Raw genomic sequence first — 27737 nt, 5'->3', positions numbered from 1 at the left:
TTCAGATTGACAAAAAGAACTGCATTTATTTTAGCATACAAAAAATCCCATCTTTAAACAGAGATTCTCTTTAAAAAACACCCACAAGTAAAACAGGTTCTTGACTTACATTTCCTGACTTAAACAGTAGGATACAGAAGTGCAAATAGGAGTGTGCTTTAAGATAAATGACTTCACAACTTCCATAAAGGTGCCTGGATCTTCTCTAAAATTTTGGATCATTTTTTAGTAGACTAATATTTGCTTAGAAGAATTTGGGTTTCCCACTGAATGTTTGTTTGAGAAGACTTTAGAGACTGGGTGTGTCTACATGTGCATGAATGTGCTTTTACTAATGCACATTAAATTTAGTACCTCCAGTATGAAATACTAAATTAATGTGCATTAGGTTGTGCTAATGCACAGTAGCACAAGTGCATGCTTTTTGGGTGACGCTTAATGCCTATTCTACAGTATATTAGCATATCAGCACTTTTTTACATGCTGCTTTAATACACAGTAGAATAGGCTATTGCACATCAAAGTGCACATTTAGACACTCTCACTGATTACTATTTCCATATTGGCTTTAAGTTGTGCCTGACTGCTGGAAGCAGTGAATGATGGCAAAGGCACACATAGGAAACAATACACACAAGTAGCAAAAATGTCTTACCCCCACACAGAGATGTTTAAAGGTATCAAGCTAGTGAATGCATCTATCTGGTTTGCAGAGGGACCACAAATGATACTGAATTATAGCAGTCAAAAAGGTAATAATTATAATCTCACTTACAGTAGCCCTACATACAAGCTAATTTTTAGATATATCACTTCTTCATTTTGTTACATTTTTTGTGACGCAAGGTAGTTGGAAAAGGCAAACAGAGGAATAGTTTGCCAGAGTCAGTTCTTATGTCAACTGGCACCAATATATTCTTTTAATAGTGCAAAAAACAAGTCAGTAGTTTAAAATTTGAAGATTTTCCTATTTCTAAAACAATTTCATTTTACTGCATTTATGGTGCCAGATCCTTTTTACAAATATGCCAAGTAAAATGTTTATGCAAAATCAAATAAATTACTATACTTTTCCACTCTTGTTAAATTAGAATGTGAAACAGATATACTATCTTCCACAATCTTAAAGGGAAAGTAGTTTAAAAAGCCATTATTTTTCTTTGCAGGATAGAATCTTGGCTGCATTTAAAACACATTATAATATGGTAATTCCATTTGTATTTTATTCTTCGCAGAAATCAATATGAGCTAGTAACTCTCTATGTTGGCTTGTTGGATACTGTACTTTACATTTGGGACACTCAAGGAAGCTTTCGTCAAGCAGATTCAAACGTTTTAGTGAGGTATTTTTGTCATATATTGTTAACTTGTCCTGAAATGCTGTTTGCAAACCATCTTCTGCTGGCTCCACATTTCCAAACACATGGATTTTCTGGAAAAGAAAGTTTTCTGATGTATCTTTTGCATGTGTGCAAACATCAAGCAGTCTTAAAATATGCCATTTATCTGACAGCACATTTGTATTTCCTAGCTAAAGTCAAACACAGAGCATTAGGGGCTAGAACATTTAAAACACAGTAACTAGAAAACCCTAAGACTTGGGAAGGGTATTGGGTACACTTCAAATCTTAAATGCAACTTCAGAATCATTTTTGGAACTTTACTGAAGCTGGTATCTCTTAAGCTGTGGTTTCTCCAAACTGAAAAGTGGAAAATACATTTAGCACAATCAAAGAACAGCTGAACCATTAGTACCTTGTTCTTTTAACACATAGATATTCTCAGCAGCAGAAGGAAGGCAACCTACACTTACACTACAAAGCTGCAGGAATATGGCTGGCCAATATTCTGCAGTGGACAAGCATCTGGCTGGTTAGCAGAATCTTGTGTCTTGGAGCACCATCCCTGCTTCAGAACAGGGTTGAAGCTTTTCTGGTAGAAACACCATCCCATAAACCTACCCATTGTCCCTATATTAGACTCAGAAATGATCTCTGGTCCTGTTAAAGTTCAGAGGCATTTTGGTATCAAAGACATAAGTAGTTCTTTCCCTGTGTCAAACAGCATATAGCTAACTGCCCTGTGGAGACAGTGGGTGCTGACATATGTAGAAGCCTGCCCCCATCTGCACAACGCCTCCCCCAAAATAACCCAAAAACGTGCTTTACCAGAAGCAGCAGCATGTTATTTTGACCCAGCGCCACAGTGTCTGTTTAGATTGGGGGCTTCAGCAGGGCTTTTTGGTACTTAGTTAAAGCAGATTCAATCAGCTATTAGATAAAAATATCAAAAAAGCCCCACAAAAGTGCCTGATCTGTAGATGTTGGGAAAGCCCAGAGTAACTAACGCGCTGCGCTGCCTCTTCTGGGTGTGTACTGGAGCACGCCAAGTTTAAAGTAAGCCACTCTTTTGTTCTCCTCCCCACATCTGCAAGCAGCCAGTAAGACAAGCTGATCCAACTGAGATAATAAGAACTTGAACTTGAGCTGCAGAAGCATGGAGGAAATAACATTTAGGATAAAATATTATACACAGTAAAAATATTGCTTCTTCAGTGTCTCATGTCACCTATTCTACCAGTAAGCAAAGGTTACCCTAGTGGTTATGGGACTAAGCTAGGGGCAGGTGTGAGGAAAGTCCTGGGTTCAGTCCTGCTTCCAGGACTGTTGCATTTAACATAAAGCAATCATTGGAAAAGGTACAGAAAAAGTCTTGGGAGCAGGGATCAAACACAACACTCCCCTCCCCACCAACACCTCCAGTGACTGCTGTAACTAGGTTTCCTCTTGTACTCATCCTGGATCAATTAATTTTGAAAGTTTCCTGCCTCTGCACAAAACAGTTTTAGCAAGATGGGTAGAGACTTCTGCAGGCAGGGCACTCTGCTTGAAAATTAACATGTGGGCTTAAATCTTCTCAGGCTCAGGAGGAATGCTCACTAAGGCCTTCCTCTTCTTGAGCAGATGTCCAGTCTGCTAGGATGAACTGCTGCAGCCCCAAGTCAGACACTTAAGAGATCGTAGACCATCCCTATCCTCAGTGCTTCTTATGGGGAACTGAATGTGCTGTTTCAGATCACATTTTGAGGTACCCAACATTCACCATATATATTGTACAGGGATCCTGGGCTTCTTGACACTTGATTTTGTATCCACTCTGGGGGTCAGTGTTAACTTTTAGGCACTTTATTGGATCTGGCCTTTCAACACTAAATGGGAGATCCATGCATATACTGGTGAAGGCACACTGCTTGATCAAATTCATGCGTAAATAACCAAATACATACTGAAGTCTCCTTGGCCTTGAGCAGCTCCTTAAAAACTTTATTCAACTGATGTTGCAAGTTTTGGCGATCAAACTTTTCATTCTCAAAGTCAGTAATACACATTTGGATCTGGAAAAGTCAATAGGATAAAAATGAATAGTTGCAGAGGTAGAACTACTGAGTAAGAATTTACTCAGGAGATAGTTTCAAATTTCTTTTGTGGTTGCAAATCTTAAGTTAAAATGATATGTTTAATGATTAGTCTGACAACAGGGGTGGGGAAAAAAGTCTCTCTCATAATCAAGCAATGTCAAGTTACTGACTTCATATAAAGCAGTTATCTAAATCTTCTTAATGTTAAATCGGTGCATGCCTAATGAGAAAACTCTCCCCTAGCACATAAAGTTTAAAAGGACAGAAGGATAAGGGTTTTCAAAAAAAAAATTACAGTTTCTTGTAGCAGACATGTATATAATTGCCCTCGTTTAAACTAGTCACCAAAAAGCCTGGTAGGAAATCCTCCTTCATTTGTCTCAATAGAATTCTTACCAACTTCAGTGGGACAAGGGGAACTGGAGAGGAAGGATTTTTTAAAATCATTTCCATCTATAAGTTGGAACTTGTCTGGTTGCTTTGAAGTTCAGTGATATAAATGGCATTGGTAGTATTGAAGTGATATTGTGGCTGTAATGGTTGAGGAAATACGAAAGAGGCAAGAATTTTTGTGGATGGTATCTTGTATTGGACCAATTACATGGTTGGGATAGACTTAGGCAAGCTTTTTGGTATCACAGTACTGCAGAGACCTGAGGAAGGGTATTATGATACCTGAAAACTTACTTAAGTCTATCCCAGTTGGTCCAATACAATATACCAGCCACAAAAATCCTTGCTTCTCACACAATGGTATTCTTCTTTTTTTTAATAAATGTGCTATAGATCAATGGCTGTGTAGAAAAATAATTTGAAATCCTGTTTGACTATTAGCAAGTGACAGAACAGTTTATGGTAGAAGCTTTTGCTAGAAAGCAGAAGCAACTTCCATCATTTTGTTTTAAGCAAACTAAAAATGAAACACATGTGAAGATATGAAAGGTATCCACATTGCCAATTTAATATTATGATCAGTTAAATCTGAGTTTGCAAAATTATGAGTCTTTTAAAATTGTACATATTAATATAAAAACAACTGGAAGAAAAATTAGATGGCAAGAACAATTTAGAAAAATGCAAGGGATAGAACATTGAGATCAGTGTTTTATGAAAACAACAGATTTTCGAGTGCATTGCAGGATTCAAATTGAGGTTAGCTGATGGGGAAAAAATAACATATTAGATTTTAAGACAGTGCAGTTCATGTTTATATTTAAGCAGCTAACTGTGTTGCCCTAGCAGTATCCTCTTAAATGTTGTTCCGTCCATAATTATGGGTTTCCTTCTGAAAATCTGCTGACAAAATAAATGCTATAAGTAAAGAGTATAAAGATTCGTTCTTTTTTTCTTTAAAGCAATAGCAAAAAAAAGAAAGTTATTTTATAAAGTAGCATAGATCAGAATCATTCTGAAACTAGATACTTCACAGTCTTAAAAGCAAAAGTGATTTACCTGAAGCTTTCACATTATGCCTAAGCCTGCAGTTAAATTAAAATTACCACCAATAAAAGTGCTGTAGACTATGACAATAATAGGAAAGGCAAAGATTACTTTGCCACGTGGAAAACCTGCCACAACAGTTTTTAACAAAGGTTAAATGGGTAACTTAAATTATAGAATTTTTGTAGCACACCTCTTCTCTTTCCCTCAGGTAATAAGTATTATATTCATATTTGAATCTTTGTTCTGGCATGTATTTTACTAAAAAACTCTCAATGTCAAGTATCTGCTTTCATTAACAATACAAGTTCTTCACCTGTACTTCGAAGAAGCCACATTTTAAAAAAGTCTTTTGTGTATAATACAATTAGAAAGAAGAGTCTCTCTCTTTTTCTTAAAGCACGGTTGATATAATTTTTTTTTAAAAAAATGAGCAGAATTTAAAAGGTGTAATTTGCTACCTGTTGTTCTAATGAAGCTATCCTTGTGTGTTCCTCTTGTTGTCTGAAGAGAGATTTGTGAAGAAGTTGTACCTATAATTAACAGAAAAAGGAGCTTTAACCAAGTTTCTCACATAATTAAATCCTCCAGAATTACTTTAAAAAAAATAAAAACAAGGCTGAGACAAGATGTCTCAATAACACCAGCCACTTCCTCTCTCATATCATAGTCTACTCTTCCTCATGGAAATGAAATGCTAGTGGGAAGACACAAATTTCCCGAAGCTGATGAACACAGTGACTAAAGACTGATTTTTTTAAAATTAGACATTTAATTTTTTTATTCACTTACAAAATTAAATTTAAATTAGATGACCTTAAACAATATTAAAGCCCAAATGGAATATAAAACCTATTACAATGTAATAAATCTGTAAACCTGTACCTAAAAAGTCCAGCCACTGAAACAGGGAAGTCACTGACTAAGCATCTACAATTGAAGCCAGCTGAAGTCCTAAATCAGGTCCACAGCAGTAGCCTCTTCTGCAGCTGCAGGGAGAGCATCTCCTTTCCTTTCCATTTATTTCAGCGACTTACATACTTGAACAATAGGGAGTTGATTGTCACCAGCAGTGATATGTACGTGTATGGAAAATGTATGTACAAAAAGCTCAGTTCCAATAACTCCTGTAGGCTAAGTACAGACATTCGGGGGTATTAATCAGTTCAAAATGGCTGCCCAATATCAGGTAAGTCAGGATGGAGGCAGCTAGCTGTGGGGTTTGGGGGTCCAGCAGGCTGGAGGGGATTGAGGGTCTGCCAGGGAACTGAGGGGAAATGCAACCCACAGGTTGGGTAGGGGGCAGGTGAGACCTGCAGGGGATAGGGGGAGCAGGTGGGGTGGACCCACCCCCGTGAACCTACACCGTGATCCCTCCCACTGGGACTTACTTGCTCAGTTCCAACAGTGGCAAATGCTGTTTAAAGCAGCTGTACCTGGAGCTGCTTTTGGGATGGGGGCTGACAGTGCTGGCTGGGTGGGGAATAAGGGGGACATGGGAGGCATAAAATAACCCAGTGCAGGGGAAGTGAAAGGAGCAGCCCCAGGGCTGGGGCCAGTGGCTCAGTTTTCCAAGTCCTGGGGTTGCGCAGAGGAAGTGGACAGAAGAAGTTCCAGGCACCAGTTTGATCTAAATCACATGATCCTGATACTACATAGATCCAGGTTTATCTTAAACCAGTTTCTGCATTTTTTTCTGACCAGTTTGTGTGCAGGGCACTTGTGTTCTGTTACACGTTTAGACTGATTGCTGGTCACTGAGACGGGTCTGTAGGGGTAAGGTCAGCTCTGGGACAAGCTAAGTTTAAATTGGGCAGCCATTTTGAATGCAGTTTAACCTCTTAAATGTCTGTACTTAGCAATAAATTTAGGCAATTAACTAAGCTCTACAGACTTCCCCTGGTGCTAGAGAATCAACCCCCAGAGCTAAGAGTCATTTGCATCAGTTATTATTCTATTGTTCATGTTCACAATTATTGATCAAAGTCCACATTTTTTACAGGCTTTAGTTCAAACACCCCTGCTGCCTTTTTTAAGAGTAGGGACACTGATACATGAGACTTAGAAGGCTGCTGGAACACAGTCACTGCCATGCTCCAGCAGACTCAATTAATCAAGTCTGCTCTGATGCACTTTAATTCCAGCATATTGGAGCAGCTTCCACATTCATGTATTCCTATTTGAAATTTCTGGATTATCTTGTGAAGCGTGTATGCACACTTAGTGATAACATTGTGAGGCACCCTATGGCACCCTTGAAATGATCTCAAGGCATCACAGGGTGCCATGGCACCCTGGATGAGAATCACTGTTCTAAGATGTTCACAGCTGGCTAGGGTATTTGTTAAAAAAGACTATAAAAGCTACGTTAACTGATATTAAATCACTCACCTTTCACAGGCAATGCTTCAATTGAAGAATTGCTAGGGGGAAAAAAAGTAATGAAGTTCTGCCTCTAAATGGCACCCATAACCTTGGTGATGGCCACAGTATAAAAAACTTTAACCATTCATGGTATGCCAATATTTTAGAGTAGAATAAAAATTGGAGAACCTAGTGAGTGTTCAGTGGTGAAACCAGATTGAAAGTCATCAATTACTCCTCTCCAGATAAGAAAAATAGGTGCATTGGTATTTGCCTCAGAGAGGTACCTAGATATTCTATCCAGGCTATTTTTAAAGCTAGCATAAGAAAGAAACTGCAGGAGGAAATGTCACAAAGCCCTCAATTAGTTTATAGGTTTTGATTTGCAAGGTGACTGACTTTGTCATCCATTCAATAAGAGAGAGTCCTTTAAATGTCTGTGTAAAGATGTAACACTTAAACACAACAAAATAGTTTCAGACCCTCTTTTGTACCTAGAGCAAGCACCTCTTAAACTCTTACCGTTTAATAATGAATTTATGGCCATGTACTGGATCCACTTACCTGAGACAAGAGATCTTCACTTATCCTTTTTTCTTTATTGAGGTGTTCTCTGATAACTTCATTCTCTTGCTTTAGCCTGTGTATTTTATCTTCTTTTGTTTTATTTTCCTCTTCTAGAGTCTGCATTTCGAAGTTCCGCTGTGACAGCTGTAAGTTCAAACTCAATACTTCTCGCTTTGTTTCTTCATATTTGTGTTTGAATTCATTACGTTCAGATTTCAGCTGGGTTACAGTTTGTCTTTCAGTCTCAAGATCCTTCTTAGCAGTCAGTAAGAGTTGGTCATAATATTTTTGTTTTTCTTGCAAGTAACCTTCACAAGTTATGAAACAGAATAGTTCAGAAAACTGACTTTCTCTGACGATGACTAAGCTAGATTCTGTGCTGCACCTGAGGGCAGGCTGTCCGTGTGATGGACTACTGCCAGGCTCAGATTAGCCCTCAATTTCAGTTTGAACAGGCCTAAACAGGCCGACTGTACTGTGGTCATGTCAGAAACCCCAATGTATTAATTTGTTTATCAACCTGTATTGACCTCTCAGCTGTTATATCTTTAATAGCTGCTCCTTCTATGACACGATAATTTGTCACCAGTACCATCATACCTTTACCCTCCAGATTTTTGGCACTATCAAGAGAAGAGTTTCTGTTTTCCTCCAGCTTAAATTATGAATTCCTCCACAGCAAGTGATCCAGTGCCTTCCACTTTATCGCTCATTACCTGTCACCAGCTATGAGCCAAACTGATTTAACTCTTATTTCTCTCTGTCATCAAACATATAAAACTTCAGGAATCAAAACTTGCACGCACCATTTTCACTTATCAGGAATACACAGAAGTTCAGTATCAGCACTAAGCCCGTCTGCCTGGAGAAGGAAGATGCCCTATCGCACTGGTTCCACCTGGGTTTGTTTTTGGACAGTTCTTGTTTTTCATAAAGGACAGAAGCTTTATTGAAAGTTTAGATTCTGCAGAAGGCAACAGCACTTACTAGGGAAAACTTCCTGCTTACTTTAAAATGAGGATTTTTCATGCTGCTGCCACATTTGTTTACCAGTATGGTTGGGCTGTATAGAGCAGTAAGATTTTTTACAGGGATACTGTTTTGGGTTCTGCTTTGGGGCTCTATCATATCCACTTCTGGTTTGTAAAGTAGTAGTTTTATACATTTAAGGCCATTTTGGTTCTTGTTCTCTCTCTTCCCAATTTATTTTCTTCTCTCTACACATCTTATTTCCTCTCATTTGTCAGATCCAGAGGTTGTTCCCAACCCCATACATTTTTCCATCTGTGAAAGACATCAGCAGTGAAATAGCTAATGTTAACTTTTAAAGTGTTGCTATAGTTAACATCCTAGTAAGCTTAACTGGGGAGAGGAAAGGATTTTTCACATTTCAGAACCATGAGCTACATGCAAAGGCAGGAAGAGAATACTATATAGAAAAAACAGTTTAATCTCTCTCACTGTTGTTTAAGCCAAGAGGTCTAGAATATTGCCTTTCCCCCGTTGATTACAAAAATGGCGCAAAGGCCCCCAAAATCCATACAATAGGCTGGGTGATTGGTGCAGAGGTGTATTCCTGAAACTGGTTATGCTGATACATCTAAGCAGACTGCAGGTAGAGGATGAACCTAGGCACCACTGTTCATATGGTGTGGACATAAGTCAAGTTTTTAACTGAAAGGGCCTCTAATTGTTTGGATCCATGGTAAAAAGTTAGCACGGACATATCCAGATCATACAGCTCTCAGTAACCGAGTCACAGTTGTTCATGTTCTAAGATTTGTGCACACACCCCTGACTAGTCATCTTTTATAGTATGTATTCTAAAAAAGAAAGAATAAATCCACACCTAGCTAAAGAATCTTTAATGCATCTGCTACACGGCGGAAGAGAATAATTTGCAGGATAGGTTACCTAATGTTGGCTTGCTGTTAAGAGAACTATTTATGCAAACAAAGATGGTTACCAATTAAACAAAACATTAAGGAAAATTCAGTTCTTCTCCAAGTTCAGTGGCTGAATTTATAGGTTGAACTCAGCCATTAGCAGTTAGCTGCCAAGAATAAATCCTTTAAAAAGATCAAAACAAAGTATACGAATAACAAGAAATTCTAGGGATTAAGCAGAACAGAGCTAGGCAGCGGTGAACTCCTGAGCAAAAGTATTTTACTTACTGGATCCTTTTTTCCCTGCAATATTAAGGAAACAAAAGGAATAGGAAATTCTTACATTCTAGCATTATTTTTCTTTTGTTTCAACTCCCTCAGCAGACTTACAGTATAGAACAGCATTTCTCAATCTATGGGTTGTGACCCAAAAGTGGGTCACAAGAATATATGAAAGAGTTATGAGCAAACTTTAAAAATGGATTCTCCTGTAAGAGATAAAGAACCTGGAAAATAGTGGCTTTTCCCTTGCAGACTGGCAGAGGCTGCCTGGGTTCCCCCCGCCTTACACCCCCACCCTCTGGTACCACACACTGGGGGGCAGCGAGTCAGGAGTGAGGGGCACTGGGTTAGGACTGGCCACCAATGTTTACAAATGGGTCCTGGTACAAAAAAGATTGAGAACCATTGGTACATAATAGCATCTAGTATAAAACTCTGAAGTAAAGTTGAAGTCAGTACCTTCTGCACCAGCATCTTTTGCTTGCTGCTGGTTAACCATTTCTGATTGTTTCTCAAGCTCAAAGATCCGTGCTAGGAGTCCCCTGACATATGCCTCACGCTGTTGGTCATATATCAACCACTGGTGATTTTTCTCCAGAGCCTTTATGGAGGAACAAAATAAAACAGTATTTGTCAGAGTCTAAAAATGACTCTTCTTCTTTTCCGTATTCCATGACATTGCCAAATATACCATGCAGTTTTCAGGAAAATTTAGTCATTACTACATCTTACACAGACCAGAAATTAACTTTTTCTGAATTTGGTAACTTGTGTTATATTTGTCAGATGGAGTGATAAGTGAGGTGTTATTTCAGCTCTTAGTTTTAGTTTCCTCTGCTGTAGTATTAACATACCTATTTTATATTGTGTGTACCCATAGAGATGGGAAAAGTTGCATAATAAGCTGTATGAGTTATGCTTTGGAACTCATAAGGGATGAGGTTAGCTGAAAAACTTCTGTACAAATGAATTTGAAACGCTCTCTGAGAATGGAGTAAAACAAAGCCAAACATTTGTCAAATCATTTTTGAACACTGTATTCCACTTCAAATACATTTGGAAGAAGGTTGGATTTTACAAACTGACAGCTGTAAAATGCACCTTATATAAATCAGCCTCCAGCCTTTCAGAAGTACTTTTCTCTAGGAGGAAGTCACATGGGAAAAAATCATGCTCGACTTTTAGTCTACTACATCTCAAGTTCAGGCAAACCACAGAAGACTAGTCATACATTTAGCTATGGAAAGATAATATTTCTATAATGTGAACCAAGACACCTTGCCCCTGCTCCTTTCATATAGTTCGATCATACCAAATTAACTGAAAATAGGAAATGTGACATTTTCAAGATGTCATTCACTCTCCTAAAGGTGTTCAACAAAGACTTGAAGAAACTCTTATATCCACTCTAGTACACTACATATCCAAATACAATAATAACCTTTTACTAATTTCTTTAAATGAAAGCATTTACAAAAATGCATGCTGTGCATATGATTAAGAGTTCTGAAAATAGATGTTTCCTTAAATAGATGCATTTCCCCAAAGGGCACTGCCCTCACATAATTATCTCCCATAGAAAATATTTTGTAAAAAAATTTCTAACAAAAACGTTTTTTGGAACAAATGTATAATTAAAACTTGATTTAACTATCTTGTAATAAATGAATGTATGGCTGAGCACAAGGTAAACTTCAAGAGGAAGTAAACCCCATACTACTCAAAGCTTAACCATGGGTCAGTTTGCAGTCCTTAAGTAGAAGAAGTAAAGGAGATTTAGTTTCCACATCAGCCTCTTTTCTAAATGCCAGGTGGAATGTGTAAATATGGGCGTGCAGTTCTGTTGAAATTTCAGTTCACTCTGGTTAAATTGCCAAACCTCATAAAACTAAGCTGAGAGCACACACCTCATCTATACCAGTCCTATACAGTTGGCTAGGATTTCTGGCAAACAATTTAACCTGCATAAAGATTAGAAGTGTGTGGAAAGAGTTGTGTGTAGGGCCTAAGCTTATACCTGATCAGATACTCATTGGTAATAATGCACAGCTACTTATTTAAATTTCTTTATAAACATCTCCAAATAAGACATGAAATATTTAAGGATTAAGATACCAAAATTACCCTAACTATAGACAATACATGGAAGTTTCCTTGCTAAGATCAATCACGATTGCTTATTACATAGTAATTTACATAAATTACTATTAAATTCCCCCTTTTAACTTTTAATACATAAAGACTAAAATTAGTAATAAGGATGTGTGTATCACAACATGATCCAGAAAGAACACCCTGGAAAAGGCCAACAGATGTTTTAGTCCAACTACAGTTCGGCAAACACTGGCGAATTACTGAACAAATATGATGCCACACCTATTTTACTGGTTTAGAGAGTGGCAACAGAATAGTTTTTTTGTAGTGGTGAGGGTACAGATCAATATTAGGGGTGCACTGATAGAAATTTTTTGGGCCGATTATTAAGGAGCTGTATCAGTCTATACTGATCTGATTGCCAATATGTGGCCTGGAAGCTTGGAGAGCAGCATCTGGCTGGTAAGTCTGTTGTAGGGGAAGGGGTGCAGATAGAGGGCCCTGCAGTGAGGAAGGGAGTGGGGTGGGCACTGAAGCAGGGGCAGGTGCTGCCCAGCTGGGGTGGGGTGCGGAATAGAGTCGTGAGCAGCTCGTTTTGGCGGTGTGGGGAGGGGAGGTGGCTCCTGCCGCTGTGTGTACCACCCAGAGGAGGCATGGGGAGGTGCCCCCGGATCTGCACATGGGCTGAGGGCAGGCTAGTTTCTCCTCTCTCTGTGCTCTCCTCTGGCCACAGCAGCCACTGTCTCCTGTGTGCATTAGATGGGGCTTGGGTGCTGTGGGCCCTGGCCATAGTTATTTAGCCCTGGCAGCTGTCCAACCCTCTGCAGGGCTGGGGTGGGGGGAAAAGTCTGCAGATTGGGAAGAAATGGGCACCAGGAAGACTGGGGGTTGGAACTGAAGAACACTGGCAGAGCCAATGGATCGCGGGTTGAGAGTGAGGGGCACTGGCATATCAAGGCTGCTCAGCACCACAAAGCAGCAGGGGAAAGGGGGATAGCCGCAGATGGACCCATGTCCTGGTGAGCAAAGGGGGCAGGGAAGGGGAACTCTGATTTTCCATGATAAAAAAGCAAAATTAAATATGTAAGTACTTTATTATAGTGATTGAGATACTGGTAGGCTTCCAAATTGGTTTAAAATTGTAAATACAGGTTTCCCTTGCTTTATGCTGTAGATGTGTTCCTGGAAAACAGTTCATAACTCAAATTTGCATAAAGGGAACCCACTTTACAATGTAACAAATAGGATACGTTCCAAGACCTCAACTGTACTGACCCCCGGGCCCATTTCTACCTCTTTTACAAGACAATTTTAGTACTCACCAACAGCAGACAGTACACACAACCACAGGGCACTTTCATAATGGGCATGGTAACTACAGGTGTCGCAGACAACAAGCAAGGAGCACAAATCCACAAAGGAGACTATATTTGGGTGCTTGTCACTCCTACAATGCACTGCACAAAGCAGCTGACTGCAGGCTTCCATCACACCAATCACATAAGAGTAAATTAACATCGCATATAATGAATTTTTGGTATAAAAAGGATCATCACATAAGAGTGAATTTGCATATACAGAACTTCCATACAGCAAGGGAAACTTGTATAGCAATAAAACATTGTGTTCAACTGAGGTTATATATATATTAGACAGAGACAGAGAGGCGTGTTTCATTTTAATTGTGGAAAAACGCAGACTTCAGGGTTATTAACAAGAGAATTTTGAAATTTTTATCAGAGAATTTGTGATTTTTTTCAGAGAGAACCAGGACCTCTGGTAATTAGCAGCCTGCCCTGGGTTGATAAAAACAGATACCAGGGAAAGGGAGCACGTTTTTTTTGTTTCGAGAGCTGGAGTGGCCTGATCATTGTGTAGTTAACCCAGAGGACTGGAGGGAACTAGAAAAGGGGATGAAGAGGAAGTCCCCACAAAAGCCCAGGCCAGTTTGGTACACAGTTTGGCAACAGAGCATGGCGAAGTATAGAATAAAAAAGCCTAAGGTGGTCCAGTAGGCAACTGAGCCGGAGTAAGCCCAGAGAGGTGCAGGGCACACTAAGGTCCTGCTGAGAGCATGAAAGACAGTAGCCTAGGATTTGTTGTACAGATTGGGAGGCAAATGAACAGTGACAGAGACAGCAGAGCACTGCATGGACATCCTCGTGAGCCATGAGCAGCCTCCTTTCTCAAATTAACATCTATTAGGAATTATATTGCATGATGGCCACTAGAACAGAGGTGAACTTTGGGCAAAGTGAGCTCCAGTGCAGGAAGAGAGACTGGGGTGGCAACCATCCTGTGACATGTACATTCACTATTTCAGAGGGAGATAACGTATGTTCTTTTCAGTGTGACTCTTTATCTGAAGATTATTTGTACTCATACATTTTGAGATATTATAATTATATTGCAAGTATCTTAAGTGCATATACAAGGAAACTTACATCTTTCAATTGTTCTTCAAGTTCACTAAGATCAGTTGGTGATCCAGGGAAGTTGGTTACAGCTTCCTGCAGACAAAGAAGAGTGAATTAACTTCCTGAGCTGTACTTGTTACTGAAAGACAAATTGTCTTGTAGAAGTCACAGATAAATTCATGTAATTCCAAATAGATATATTCCTATAACTGTAAGTGTGCACCAAGTATCAGAATTTTGATTTCATGCATTAATGGTCTCTTGGCTATTAAGTCTGTGAAACCAGGAGTTCATCACAATATACATCCATTGTGCAAAGAATAAAAAAAATTACTTGTTGCACAATGAACCTATATTGTGATGAACTTCTGGTTTCACAGACTTAATAGCCAAGAGACCATTAATCCCTTACAATTATAAGCTACCTATACACATGCTTGCATTGCTGGGGAGGAGGAAGAGGGACAGGGGAGGCAGCATTTGGAATACAGCAGTTTCCAGGCAGCCACTCTAAAATGCAGCATCATCTGTATTAAGCCTCTGCGTGTTTAAAAATGACCACAGGATGTTAACTAAAGATTTAGTTAATAAGTGCCCCACAGCCATTTAAAAATGTGCAGGGGCTCAATACATGGGATGCTGCAGCATTGTTGCCGTGTTCTGATTAGAATGTGGAGCAGACTCAACTCTGACACGTTCTAATTGGAATGCAAAGGAGTGCGTGTAAAGGCACCCACATATTCCAGGCTCCTCCAAAGATGGACAATAGACTCTCACTCTGAAGCCTTCATTAAGTCCTAACTTCTGGCTGAGTTAAAACATTTTAGAGGAACATCCAATCTAGATGTGCTACTTACATGTTTCAGACTGTAAATTGTAAAGTAGTTTTCATAGATTAAAGTGTGGTGGGTTTTGTTTAAATGTGCAGGTCAGTTAAGTCAGTCCAACGTTACTTGCCGAGTTCAGTTTTGTTGTGCTCCTGTAGTATGATCTCGTCAGTATGTTACCAACGTGCATTAACAATATAAAAATACTACATAAAAGTTGTTGGGGGAAGGTGAAGGTTTTAAGAACAGGACAGAACAGCTGACACTTTCAGTGGTTTGAAAGGCACGGGGGACTCTTTGGGATCACGGAGGAAAGAGGCATAGTAGGGAGGTGTTACTGCAGTAGTCAGCTGGAAAATAATACTGATGTTAAATTATGTGTGTTCAAGGTTAAGACTATTATCACACATAAATGCAAATTTCATATTTGGAAGGTTCTTCAAAAGCATAAGTATTAGAAGGTTTTTGTTTTTTTGTTTTATTATTAATACAAAATCATATAAATATTTTCAAAGCCAGAAAATCTAAGTTGGATTCCTAATTCCAATTTTTCCTTTAAAAAAAAGCTCCTAGATCCAACAGTATATCTCTGCAGTAAGCAGTAAATCCGGAGGGAAATTCTGCAGCTTAGTACACAAGAGATGCTGAATGCAAGTATTAAACTATGAAAGCTATTTTATAAACATGAAACACTAAATATTAAAAAACTCATGTTCCTCTCTGCTTCTGTAGTAAAAAAGAAACTGGTTAATCAAAACAACAGAACTTGTGCACTTGGACAAGTTGTCACTAACATGATTTTTTTTTCAGTTTTCCAACCATGGTCATAATTGCTTTTATTACACCACCTAGCAGCCACAAGATGCATTGCTAGACACATTTTCAAGCTTTTAGAACCATCCAATCAAAAGCCTTTGATCAACTTACTGAGCTTAATTTATTGTCAGATAATTTGAAAGGGTAACATGCTTATTAATTCGGTAGTCAGCCTACTCCAAAAGTACAAGTCATGAATTTGGCAATAATTGATTATGTGGTAATTTAATTTGGCTCATTTCAGAATAGCCACCCCCAAATCTGAAGGGCCTTAAATTATTGAGTAAAAAATAGTTTATTATATAAGAGCTACCATTCCCATCTTATTCCTCCCTGTTCCTTAATACAGTATAAACTCATAAATCTGGATATCAAAAATCTGGAATTCTCGAAAATCCGACATATTAGGGATAGCGGCAGCTGGTCCCGGAGCAGCAAAGGGGGAAGCAGCAGCTAGTCCTGGAGCAGCGAGGGGGAAAAAGCTTGAACACGGTGGCTGCTGCCACCATCCACTACTCCGCATTGCCAGTGCTACCCACCCCCCGTTCTGCAACTGGCCACCCTTCTGGTTTCAAAAATCCAGAATATTCAAATTTCCAGCAGGTGCTCGGTCCCGAGCATGTCAGAGTTATGAGGTTATACTGTATTTAAGTGAATGGAGATTCTTTAGATGAAAGACTAAGTGCATATCCTAGCTGTGACTTTTTTGGGAAAACTTTAAAGATTAGCAGCAGGATACATTTTAGCCTGTAAAATAGCACATAGCTTTAAAAATAATTAAGTGGATGTTGTGGCCCACCAAAGTTCTTTGCCTTAACTTTTCAACCAGCCAGCTTTCCACAACGTATTCTGGCTTTGCAATAAGCTATTCCTTGATACTTCCTTTGATTTCATGATGCAGTGGGTGGCTTTGACTACTCTGTGCACTAATCTTGCCTGGGGATAAGAAAACCAATTTCTTCCCTTCTTCACTGTATGCAGCCACAGTACCTTATCTATTTCCGTTTTTTAACCCCTCATTTTGTCACTGTGGAAAACATATGTTAGAATTTAGTAGGGCTGTGCAAAATTTTTACGAGTGTTTTGTTTCAAAGCTGTGTTGATGCATTTTGAGCTCGAAACAGCGAAATTGAAACGAAACTAAATGAGAGCACTCGAAACATTTTGAGTTTCAAAGCAGCCTGGTGACAGGAGGCGGGGGAGAGCTAGGGCTGCATTTCACCTCCCATCACTGAGCTGAGCTCCGTGGAGCTGGCAGAGACACTTGGAGCAGAGCCCTGGCTCTCCACCACCTCCCACCACAGGGCTACACTCTGACAGGCTCTGCCAGCCCCAAGGAGCCCAGCCCAGTGGCGGGAGGTGGGAGAGAGCCACTGGCCAGGGCTGTGCTCTGAGCGTTTCCACCGCTGGCTCTCCCGCCACCTCAGTGAGCTCTGTGGGGCTGGCATTGCCACTTGGAGTGCAACCTAGCAGCTGAAGGCAGGGAGAACCAGGACTGTGCTCCGAGTGGCCCCGCCAGCCTCATGGAGCTCAATCTGCTCTCTCAGCACTGCCGGACTCCTCCCTGGGGTGTGGGCCCCCAGACTGGCGCGTGAGATGACAGGAGACTGCTGCTGCCAGCAAGTGACAAGTTTTGCTTGTCAGCACCTTGAGGTAGAGTTTCCCAGAAACCCCTGCACCTATCTCCTTGAAACTTGGCAGTCTCTATGCCCTAAGAAGGGACTACCATCCCTGCAATTTTTATCCAAATCAGGAAAGAAATGAGAAAATTATAGGCATTTTCATGATTCCCCATTATAGCCTGTGGCAGAATGCCACCTCTGTCTCTCCCCAAAAATTCTGCTATGTGACAATTTGGTTAACTTGGTCCCTGCTGAGGGCAGACATCCCTCTCTCAGGTGACACTGAGTTGCAACCTGAGCTGGATACATTCCTGAAGGAGGGGGGAAACCTGCTTCCTCTGCCTCCGTGACTGGCATCACATACCTGGGTGAGGGGCTTACGCTCCCTATTGTTCTAAGCAATGCCAACCTGACTGGGTGGAGGCTAGAGACCCTGCCAATCTATCCAGCAACTAGTGATGCATTTCAAATGGGTCGGCTGGCAGCCAACAGGTGTTGGGTTCCATTGGACCAGGTAAATGAAGTCATAAGGGCTATACAGGTTAAGGACTGCCCAGGAAGAAGAGCAGTAGTCATGATGAAAACTGAGAGAGAAGAGCTGGACCATCTTAACTTGCTCTCTCTCTTGAAACTCACAATCAATGAACTGCCTACCTCCAGAGGGAATCTCCACCTGCCTCTGGATGATACTCGTGAATAAGCTACCTGAGATCTAACTAGCTATATAGCTTGCAGTAACTCAGATGTGTGATCAAAGGCTACCCAGCCCTGCCAGTTTGCTCTATGGGATTTCTCTGATATTATTCTACCCTGTACCCTATTCCAAACCTACTCCTTGTAACCAATAAAGTTCTCCTTTGTAGCTACAGTGGGTCTAGATTATGCATTGGGGTCCCCTTGGTTTGGCTGACTAAGGGAGATGAGTATTTGTGCTTCAGACTGAGAAAAACACCCCAAGTTCTTGAAGTGGGTCGAGTAACCTCAAGGGCTACTAGGCCTGTGTTTCCCAGGAGGCACAAGCCAGGATCAGGCCAGACCCTGGGTGGTGGCAGTGTTACACCCAGGCTAGTGGATGTGCTCCAGGAAGGAGGTCGATCAGACATGAGGCACCTCCAGGGAGGCGCTTGGAGCCTGGAAGGTTGTCAGGCACCGTGAGGTGGCTGACTTAATGCAGGAGCACCCCCTACTGGCCAGCCACACAGCCTATGGATGAAACGTGTCAAATCAGTGAAACAGTTTTGACAAAACAAAATGGAACAGTGCTTCAAAACTAAATGAAACGATGAAATGAAATACTACCCCGGCGAAACAAGTTGAAATGAAACAGTGCTGTTTCACACAGCCCTAGAATTTAGCCCTAAGAACAGTAGGATTTGTATGCATTATTACATCCTTCTGAGAATAAAATTAAACCAACTACACTTCATGGAGGAGTTAATCCTAACTAGGCCCTAAATAGCTGGCAATCGTTACTTCAAAAGGTAAAGGTACCAAGAGCTGGTCATTGTTAGTTTCTTGGTCCTCAAGTAAATGAGGCCTCACAATCTCTCTAGTCTCTTGGTGTGTTTTTTAAGTAGACTAGGATGAAGACCAGGGCCAGTGTCAGAAAAGCAGCATTGTTCTCTGAAAGTAGCCTGAGCAAAAATGACTGGATATATGTACATCACCTTGAAGATGTAGCAAGGGTGAAAACAGCTTATTATGGTATCAAGCATGATCTTGTAAAAACACAACTGGCTTCTTAGGATACTGTCAACTAAATTAGCCAGAGATACCTGGCTTCAGTCCATTCAGAAATAATTCTGTTGCCTTCACTACATTTGGGAAATATATTACAATAGTTATGAGAAAAGTGTTTAATTATTTTTTGGTAACAATTTGTTCAAGTAACATGGAATTTTCTTTTGGGGGGTAATACTTTTCCTCCACCTTACATTTTAAGACTTTTTTTTGTAACTGAATGAAATCTCTCTGATATCTAGGGCATGTTCAGAGTGGCAAGCTTTATGCACAGTACATTATTTGTGACACACAATTGTTCTCTTTGGAAATCCAGGGATGGAATTCAAGATTTATGTTTTTCTTGATTAAGAATCTAGTGCAAGCCAGACTTCTGGAAGTCATTCAACTAAAGGTATTGCAAATTTAGGGAAACTAGTTCTGTCTATTAGACAAAAGTAAAAAACAAACAAAAAACACCACACCAAAAAAGCCTTTCACATCCCCACTCCTATTACAGAGCTAAGAGAACTTCTTGGCTGAAACTGCCTTTATATATACACGGTGACTCTTTACTGTATGTGTTAACAATGCCTTTCTTAAAATGCAGGACTGGTAGGAATACAAAAGAATCCGAGATGACTATATGCATTTATAAAAGTCGGCCATTTCCCAGATATTTGGCACACTATGATTACTGCCCATTTTAAATAGGAGAAATAACCCATGGCATCATCCTTCTATCTAAAGCTCTAAAGGTAAGGAGAAACACTGATTCAGGCACAGTGATTACTTCTGTATCAACACACGGTGTTAGTCACAACCCAGTTTTCAAAATGAATATGATAATGCAAAATATAGTTGTTCTTCCTCAACCTGGCTGGATTACCATTTTTGCTACCACCATAGAAACTGAAGATAGCTGTTCCATATTCTTTCTTCTGCTACCCACAAGCATTCCTGTACTGTTTGTGTGATGCAAAATGCAGGTGGCTAGAATTGTGGAAGCAGTAAATGAAAATCGCTAAGAGCAGAGTGACAGATGAAGCTCTCTGGAAGACGTTTATTCTTTTAATTGCATAAGACTTCAGTTGGAAAATTATAACAAATTGATATTAAGACCCCATGTATAGAATCTAATTATTGGAAGGCCATCTTAAATTAGTCTTCCCCCACTGCTACAGCAGGGAAAGTGGCAGCAAGGGGGCAACTGGCATGGAAAGCAGAGGCAGGGAGAGGGGAGGCAAGAAGCAGGGGGGCAAGTTGCCTGACCCTTGTCCTTTATCTCTCTGGTATCTACCCCCCTTACCATTTGCTCCCCTAGCACTTGTACCCAACCCTCTCCTTCTGCCTGCCCCCCCGCCACTACTTGCCATGCTGCTGGGTCCTGTGTCACCACACTGGGTCCCACACCGGACCCTCATTGCCCCATGCCTCACACCAAGTGGATTCCTGCCACCTCTTTTGACTGCAGGTACTGTTTTTTCAATGATATTAAATTCCAAAAAGAGACCGTTTCCCCCATAATCAATGGGAAATAAAATGTCATCTTGGAATCAAGTAAATACATAAACAATATCGTAGGACATGATAAAGTTCTTCAGTACCACGAAAGTACTATCAGTTCACCATGCTACTATGTATTTCCAAAGCCAGTATTCCAGATTAATCTTAACGAGCAGAGAATTTCTTTACATACCTGGGACAGCTGGAATGTAGTAGCTCTGTTTTCAAGCTCAGAGCATTTTGCATTAACTGTAGTCAAATTCTGTTTCAAACGGTCCATCTCTTCAGATAGAGAATTAAGTAACTGTTCTCTTGTCTCTGCTTCCTTGGTTTTCTCCTCAAGTTGACTAATCAGTGAAGCAACATCGCTGCTTTTACTCCTGGACTTAAACTTTTCTTTTAGGTTTTGGATTTCATTTTCCTTCTCCCGCAAAGCACAGATGTATTTTTCTTTATCAGTTTCAAGAGAAAATATTTTCTACATGAAGCAAAGCAAAAATATTACTACACTATTAAGGTAATACATTTCTATACAAAAAGAAATCCACAAAAGTTTGGAAAAGTCCAAACATATTTATTTCTAATACTTGATATCCTAAATTTTACCACAACTTTCAGGTAGTTGAAATATGGTTTGGTCCAACTAGCAAATGCTAAAACAGATACAGGAACTGGGTAAGACGCATTAAATAATTTGAGTTAAAAAAAAAAGAAATGCTACAATTAATGGAAGATAAGCTAGACAAGTGGTATTCAACCTTTTGGTGCCTCAGAACAGATGAGTGGCACGGGACCAGTCCACAACTTGGATCGGGCCCTACGCCACCTCCATTCAGGCCAGCACTGACAGATCAGGGCCTCATGCTGCAGGACTGGGCCCTGCACTACCTCCAGCTCCTCCCTGGGTGCCCAGATCAGGTTCCAGGCCATCTCAGCATGCAAGATCAGCATGCAATCTGACCCACAGAGCACCTTCTGGGTCTGGATATTTAGCAGCAGGGGAGCAGCATTGCTGCCTCTAATCCCCAGCTACTAAATTTTTTGAACGACATGGCCCCACGTGCTAGTCTGTAGGTTGTGGGTTGAGTACTCTTGAGCTAGAGTCTAGCTACAAAGTATGCAAAAATACATATTGTGGTTGAGTCTACAGAGATGTAACCACAAAAATGACATGAGCAAAAAAAAAAAAAAAAAGAGTCCATTGACCTTGCAGGTACCTAGATTTCTGCTACTCAAAATGCAAGATACCAATAACAGGAAAAAGATTTCCTGCGATTTAGGAATGTTTCCATATTTTAACAATTCTAAACATGCACGTGAAAACTGCAGGAGTCTTTTCAGGTGAAAGGTGTTTTCTTTTAGACAAAAGAAATGTACCATTTCAGGGTGGCACACGCAGTCGCTTTTTGTGGCACGTGGCAGATGCAGCAGGGAGCAAGGAGAGCTGTACCAGACAGGAGAGGAGGCAGATTGCAGAACAACAGATCAAGCAGATGGAAGGGGCCAGAGTAGCACTAGGGAAAGTGGGGTGGGGGTGGATCTGGTCATTCATTAGTTTTGGGCGTTTTGTGTTTTTTTTTTTAAGAGGCAGACAAGCACTTTTTGTGTTCAGCTTTCAAACATTATATTAGTGTTCCTGTCTGTTTTTCAGCATGTGCCCTTATTCCATAAGGGTACTGCTGTACAATTAGTAAGTCCATCATACTGATTAATGAGAGAATTTCTTGCTGAGTTAATATCAAACAAACTAAAATAAAACTATCATTTGAGTACATTCAGAAACCAATTCAACTGACTAACATTAGATATTCAATTGTACTTTTAATATGACTTCAGGGTTCTACTATAATTTCTAATATGAAGCTGGGCATCATTTCACTTTTCTTTCCCCCACACCCCACATCTATTTTGGTCTTTCCTCCTGGTGTGTGTGTGTGGGGGGGGGGGGGGTGTTGAAAGAGAGGAAAAAATGCCAATAAGTGGAACTTAGATGGGCCACTCAAACATGACATATGCATACATGCATCATTTATTGTGATTGTATTCTTTGATGAAGTATATATTCACTCCAACTTGGGGAATCCCACTGCAGCACAAACAAACAAAATAGCTCTAAACTAGCTAGTCTGGGTACCGACCGTCTAACTGCCGATCCAAAGAACCTCAAGCAAGCCGCAAAACCTGCCTGAGAGGTGAGGTAATTATTTGGGATGGGGGGAAGGTTAACCAGTGCTGAGTTCCATAATGTTGTAGTTACACTGCTACCAGTACTCCCAAGCTAACTTGTTAAAGCTTCCTCAAGTGTATCCTTTTGTCAAAAGGACATAAACCCAGTAGTACACTCCATGTGTAGTCTTCACTTGTTGCACTCGGGGTTAAAGTTCCATCTCCTGGCCTCTCCCTCCAACATCTTGATCATTGTGTTTGTGCTTGACCTTCCACGTCTAATGGACACAAACAGTTACCAGAAGTGAAAAGATGCACACCTTCATAAACAGAAGCCACGGTAGTGCCCAAAACTTCCATTACATTACAGTAGCCTTTACATATACCCTGTCAGGCACAGGCCTTGTACAGCTACAGAAGGAACACTGCTTAGAATAGTTTTTCGGTAGCTTAAACTAGAAATGGGGATCTGCAGTGGGATGGGGAAAGTCTCAGAATTGCTCCAAGACTGAGGCAAGATGGCTAAATTTAGCCATACAGACAAGCCCCGCTGAGCACTCTTAATTGGTTCTGGAAAAACCAAACACCCAGTGAAACAGCATTAAGCAAAACCCATTTCCCCATTGGATTTAATGTAAATAAAGATAATTGGTTTCACACCACCTGCCAGCCTGGGCTCTGAGCCTCCTTCTTGCTGCCGCCACTGCTCCTCTACACCCACTCCAGCACCATGTGCCAGAGCGGACCCCAGGCTCCTGCCACCCCTCCCTGGGCTCCTGCCAACTACCACTCACTTCTTCCTTCCACACTGAAGCCGACGTCACTGCTTCTCCCTACCCCCACGCTATAAACAAAACGTGCTCAGCGCTAAGTGAAACCAGGTAGGTATTTTAAATTAGCACTATAACGAAACCGCGCTAAGCAAAACTGCGTTAAGCAGGGTTAAGCGAAACTGCGTTTTGCCTATAGTCAAAAGGAAAAAAAAGTATTCAAAACTTTAAGATGGCTAATAAAAACAAAGTGAAATTTCCCTAAGAGATGAGTAGCAGGGGCCATACACCCTGGTCCTTATGTGGACTTATACAGGAGCACAAGATAGTGTAAGTGCTCCTAGTCTATGTGAAATGTTCTGAGCTCAGTCACCAAAGAGGTTTGCATCATACTCAAGAGATCTTTGAAGGAAGTGCTCAAAACAATGGAACTTTTAGAATATTGAAAGAGCACAGGACACGGCCTGCTACCTGGAACCTCTGTCTTAGTCCTCTGTTTGCCAATCTCATATAAGTAGGGGTGCACCAAGAGATTTTTTTGGCCGATACTGATTTTTTAACAAGCCATAATCAGCCAATACCAATCCAATATGTAGCCCGGAAGTATAGAGGTCAGTGTCCAGCTGGTAAGTCTGTTGGGGGAGGGGGGTGGAGAAGAGGGAGCAGATCAAGGCCCCTGCAGTGAGGGAGGGAATAGGGCTGGGGCAGGCACTGCACAGCTGGGGTGGGGCATGTTGTGGGACAGAGCCATGAACAGCTTACCCAGAGGGTGCGGGGAGTGGCTCCCGCTGCTGCACACACCCCAGGAAGGCAGGCAGGGTGTGTGCCTCTGGATCACACATGGGGCAGGGTGGGCTGCTTCTGTGGGCTGGGGCAGCACCAAGCTCTTCCCGGCAGAAGGCTGGGCCGGGCTGTACTCAGGGCAGGCAGCAGTGGCGCTGGGAGTGGGGTTTCGGGGGGGGGGGGCTGCAGCCACCCTAAAATTCACCATAGCTCCCCCCCCAAAGCCTCCTTCCAGCACTGGTGCTGCATGCCCCAAGCGCAGCCCAGCACAGCACAGCCCAGCCCTGCTTGGAAAGGGCTCATCACAGCCCTGGCCTCAGCTTACCCTTGCCCTGCAAGCAGATGCAGGCCACAAGCCACACCATGGTATGTGCAGTGGTGAGAGCCACCGCACGCCTGGACAAGCCACTCACAGCTCTGTCCCATGTCCTGTCCTGCCCTACCTGTGCAGCACCTGCCCCAGCCCCTCTTCCTCCCTCACCATGGGGGCCTTGATCCACCCCCTCCCATATCCTTACTCCCACCACTTTCCTCACCACAGACTTACCAGCCCAATGCTCTCTCCATGCTGCCGGGCTGGACTCCTGGCTGCCTGCATACTGCACTGCGGCTGCGCTCATGCACAGGACAGTTATTGATGACTTTTTTGGCTGATGTGGCGAATAAAGGCTGATTACTGATATTGTCAATTTTCCTTGTATCAGTGCTGATCCAATATGGGACCGATGTATCAGTGCACCTCTGCGTAAAAGGTTCTGACATTTATTAGTGGAGTCTGACAGTGGCTGAGGAACAGGAGCCCTGAATTTAAAAATCTGGTTTATTCAAATTATGACAGAAAATTTGTCATTTGTTTACAAACTTTTGCATACTGAGATGTCATCATTGTACAAAGATAGCACATCACCGAAATAAGTATAAAACTCAAAACCGTTCTATCACCTCTAAAAGTCTGTTTCTTTCTGCATCCGTCATTTTGCCTTTTCCTTTAATAATTTCCTCCATAGATTTTTTCAGGACTGCATTCTCTCTCTTATACTTCTCCAATTCAGTCTCAGATTTGGAGTTAGACTTCAATCCCCACTTGCCAATAATTGCATCTTTGGTTGTCTTTGATGTCATCTTCCAACTGGTCTATGAAAATAAATACAAAAAGTGATCCCTCTATGATGGACATTCAAACTGAAACACCTCCTTTATAAAATGTATGCAGAGGTTAGCTAGCGAATACGATTCAAAACTAAAAGTCAGATCTTTCTTACATTTCCACACACAACAGAAAGCCTAGCTGGCACTGGCAAGTAAATTCACACACCATTTATCTTCATTTGAATACACATCACAAGCACTGAAAGGTCTTCATAAACAAGAGAATATAGAAGAGCATAAGAACCACTTTTTAGCGGGGTATCATTCAAGACAGGACTTGAAAACTCATATCCACCAGATTCATTGGGAATTTCCTCTCTGGGACATTTTGATTTTGGCAAAATGAAAAATCTTAACTGCAAATCATATTTTTGTGACTTTTGCGGAACAAGCTGCACTAACTACCACTACCCAGCAGGCGTCTGACGGATTTTTTCAAAGCAGCAGCAAAGCCCCAAGTGGAAGACAGACGCGTTTGGCCTTCCTGTAGCTCTGTTCAAAGCCGCGGGGTTTGGTAGCGATCCCACGGCTGGAGGGTGAAACCTCTTGGCTGGAAGTCACTGCGAGAGGCCGGGGACAGCAGTGGGATCCCGGGGACGAGGCCAGGCCGCGGCCCAGCGCGCTGCAAGGCTGCCAAGGCGCTGGCGGCGGCGGCAGCGCCGTGCCCCGGCTGCTCGGGGGGTTCCTCGTTTCTCGGGGCTGTCAGCTCGGCGCCTGGGACAGGGGTGTCACGGCGGAACCAGCGCACACGTCGGCACCGCGCCCGAGCCAGAGGCTACAGCGGAGCTCCATGCGGGCGCAGGAGCCGTGTCCGAGCAGCGCTACACCGGCCGAAGCAGCACCGGAGACCCGTCCCTGCGCGCGCACCCGCGGACCTGCCACAACAGGGGCCTTTCGCCACCCCCGGTTTGCCCAGCCCCCGGCAGCAGCGGACTCGGGCCGGGCCGGGCGGGAGCCGCTCCCGCCGGGACTGAGCCTGCGACACACCCACCTGCCGTCGGACCGGTCCCGCTCCCGCTTCCGGGAGTTTGAATCCCGCGGTACCGGCAACGTCATCTCCGCTCCGGGTTACGTCACTACCTGCGGTAGCGCTACGGTGTCCTGGAGAGGCCAAGGGGCAGGGGAGCCGGGCGGTGGGAGGAGGAGCAGCAGGGCGGGGCAGGGCCCGGTGGGGAGGCCCGCGGGCGGGGGGCGCTTCCCGCTGGTCTCCGGTGCCTCCTGCCCCCGGCCGGGTCGCGTCCGTCCCGCCCGAGCGTCTTTGCGGGGTAGCCGGCGGCCCGCGCATAAGAAAAGCCCGTGTCGTGGGGTTTCGGCACGTGAGGGGCCGGCGGGGCTGAGATCTCCCTTGTGAGAGCGGGAGTCGGTTTCAGGCAGTGTTTCTCAACCGTGCGATGCGTCGTGGGACTTCAGCTCGTTTGAAAATGTCAATTAACGATGAATATAGTTCTGAAATCCACGTAAACGTAAAAAATACACTTGTTGGAAAAAAACGGGGTTTTGTTTTTATCATGGTGGGACCTGGGGGTTTTTGACAGAAGGGTGGGACGTCAGGTGCGAAAGGTCATTGGTTTAAGGAGCCAGTTGCAGCCTCGTGTTGCTGCAGGGCTCGGCAGGGCAGTGCAAGGGCTCAAGTCCAGCCGGCACCGGACACGGATGGACCAGGCTGCTGCTACAAAGACGGGGCCTTGGGTTCTTGCTGCAGAGGTGGGAAGGACACTTGTCTCCCAGTGGACTCCTCCCTGGCTTGCTCCTACAGCTCTGGGCAAGCAAAGCACAGGGCCATCCAAACCCCAAGCCTCCAGGCTTTGGCCTGCACATGGGACGCCTGCCAAATGATTCTGAAGCATCTGAAGCCCCAGGCAGGGGTGGAGGATGTTTGCCAGCAGTGAGGCCACCTATGGTTCTTGAATG

At 42.4% G+C, this 27737-nt stretch overlaps 1 protein-coding gene across 2 annotated transcripts; it reads right to left on the bottom strand.

Annotated features, from left to right (window-relative positions):
• CEP55 (centrosomal protein 55) lies at positions 1-26920 on the bottom strand. 2 transcript variants are annotated; one of them, XM_019556231.1, is made up of 9 exons: positions 26818-26920; positions 25620-25811; positions 21152-21436; positions 14496-14561; positions 10417-10558; positions 7787-8097; positions 5320-5391; positions 3287-3394; positions 1-1432 (listed from the first exon to the last, which is right to left on the bottom strand). In XM_019556231.1, exons 2-9 carry the CDS (start codon positions 25797-25799, stop codon positions 1223-1225), a joined length of 1374 nt encoding a protein of 457 aa, XP_019411776.1. In that variant the 5' UTR covers positions 25800-25811; positions 26818-26920; the 3' UTR covers positions 1-1222. The 2 variants fall into 2 exon arrangements, with proteins under 2 accessions (XP_019411776.1, XP_019411777.1); XM_019556232.1 differs by lacking the exon at positions 26818-26920 and adding an exon at positions 26702-26803.
• Between the last annotated feature and the right edge of the window lie 817 nt (positions 26921-27737).

This window comes from Crocodylus porosus, unplaced genomic scaffold, assembly GCF_001723895.1.
Source record: "Crocodylus porosus isolate Cpor-Errol unplaced genomic scaffold, CroPor_comp1, whole genome shotgun sequence".
Classification (NCBI taxonomy): Eukaryota; Metazoa; Chordata; order Crocodylia; family Crocodylidae; genus Crocodylus; species Crocodylus porosus.
The sequence above is the reverse complement of the archived record's forward strand: the minus strand, read 5'-3'. Positions and strand labels throughout refer to the sequence as shown.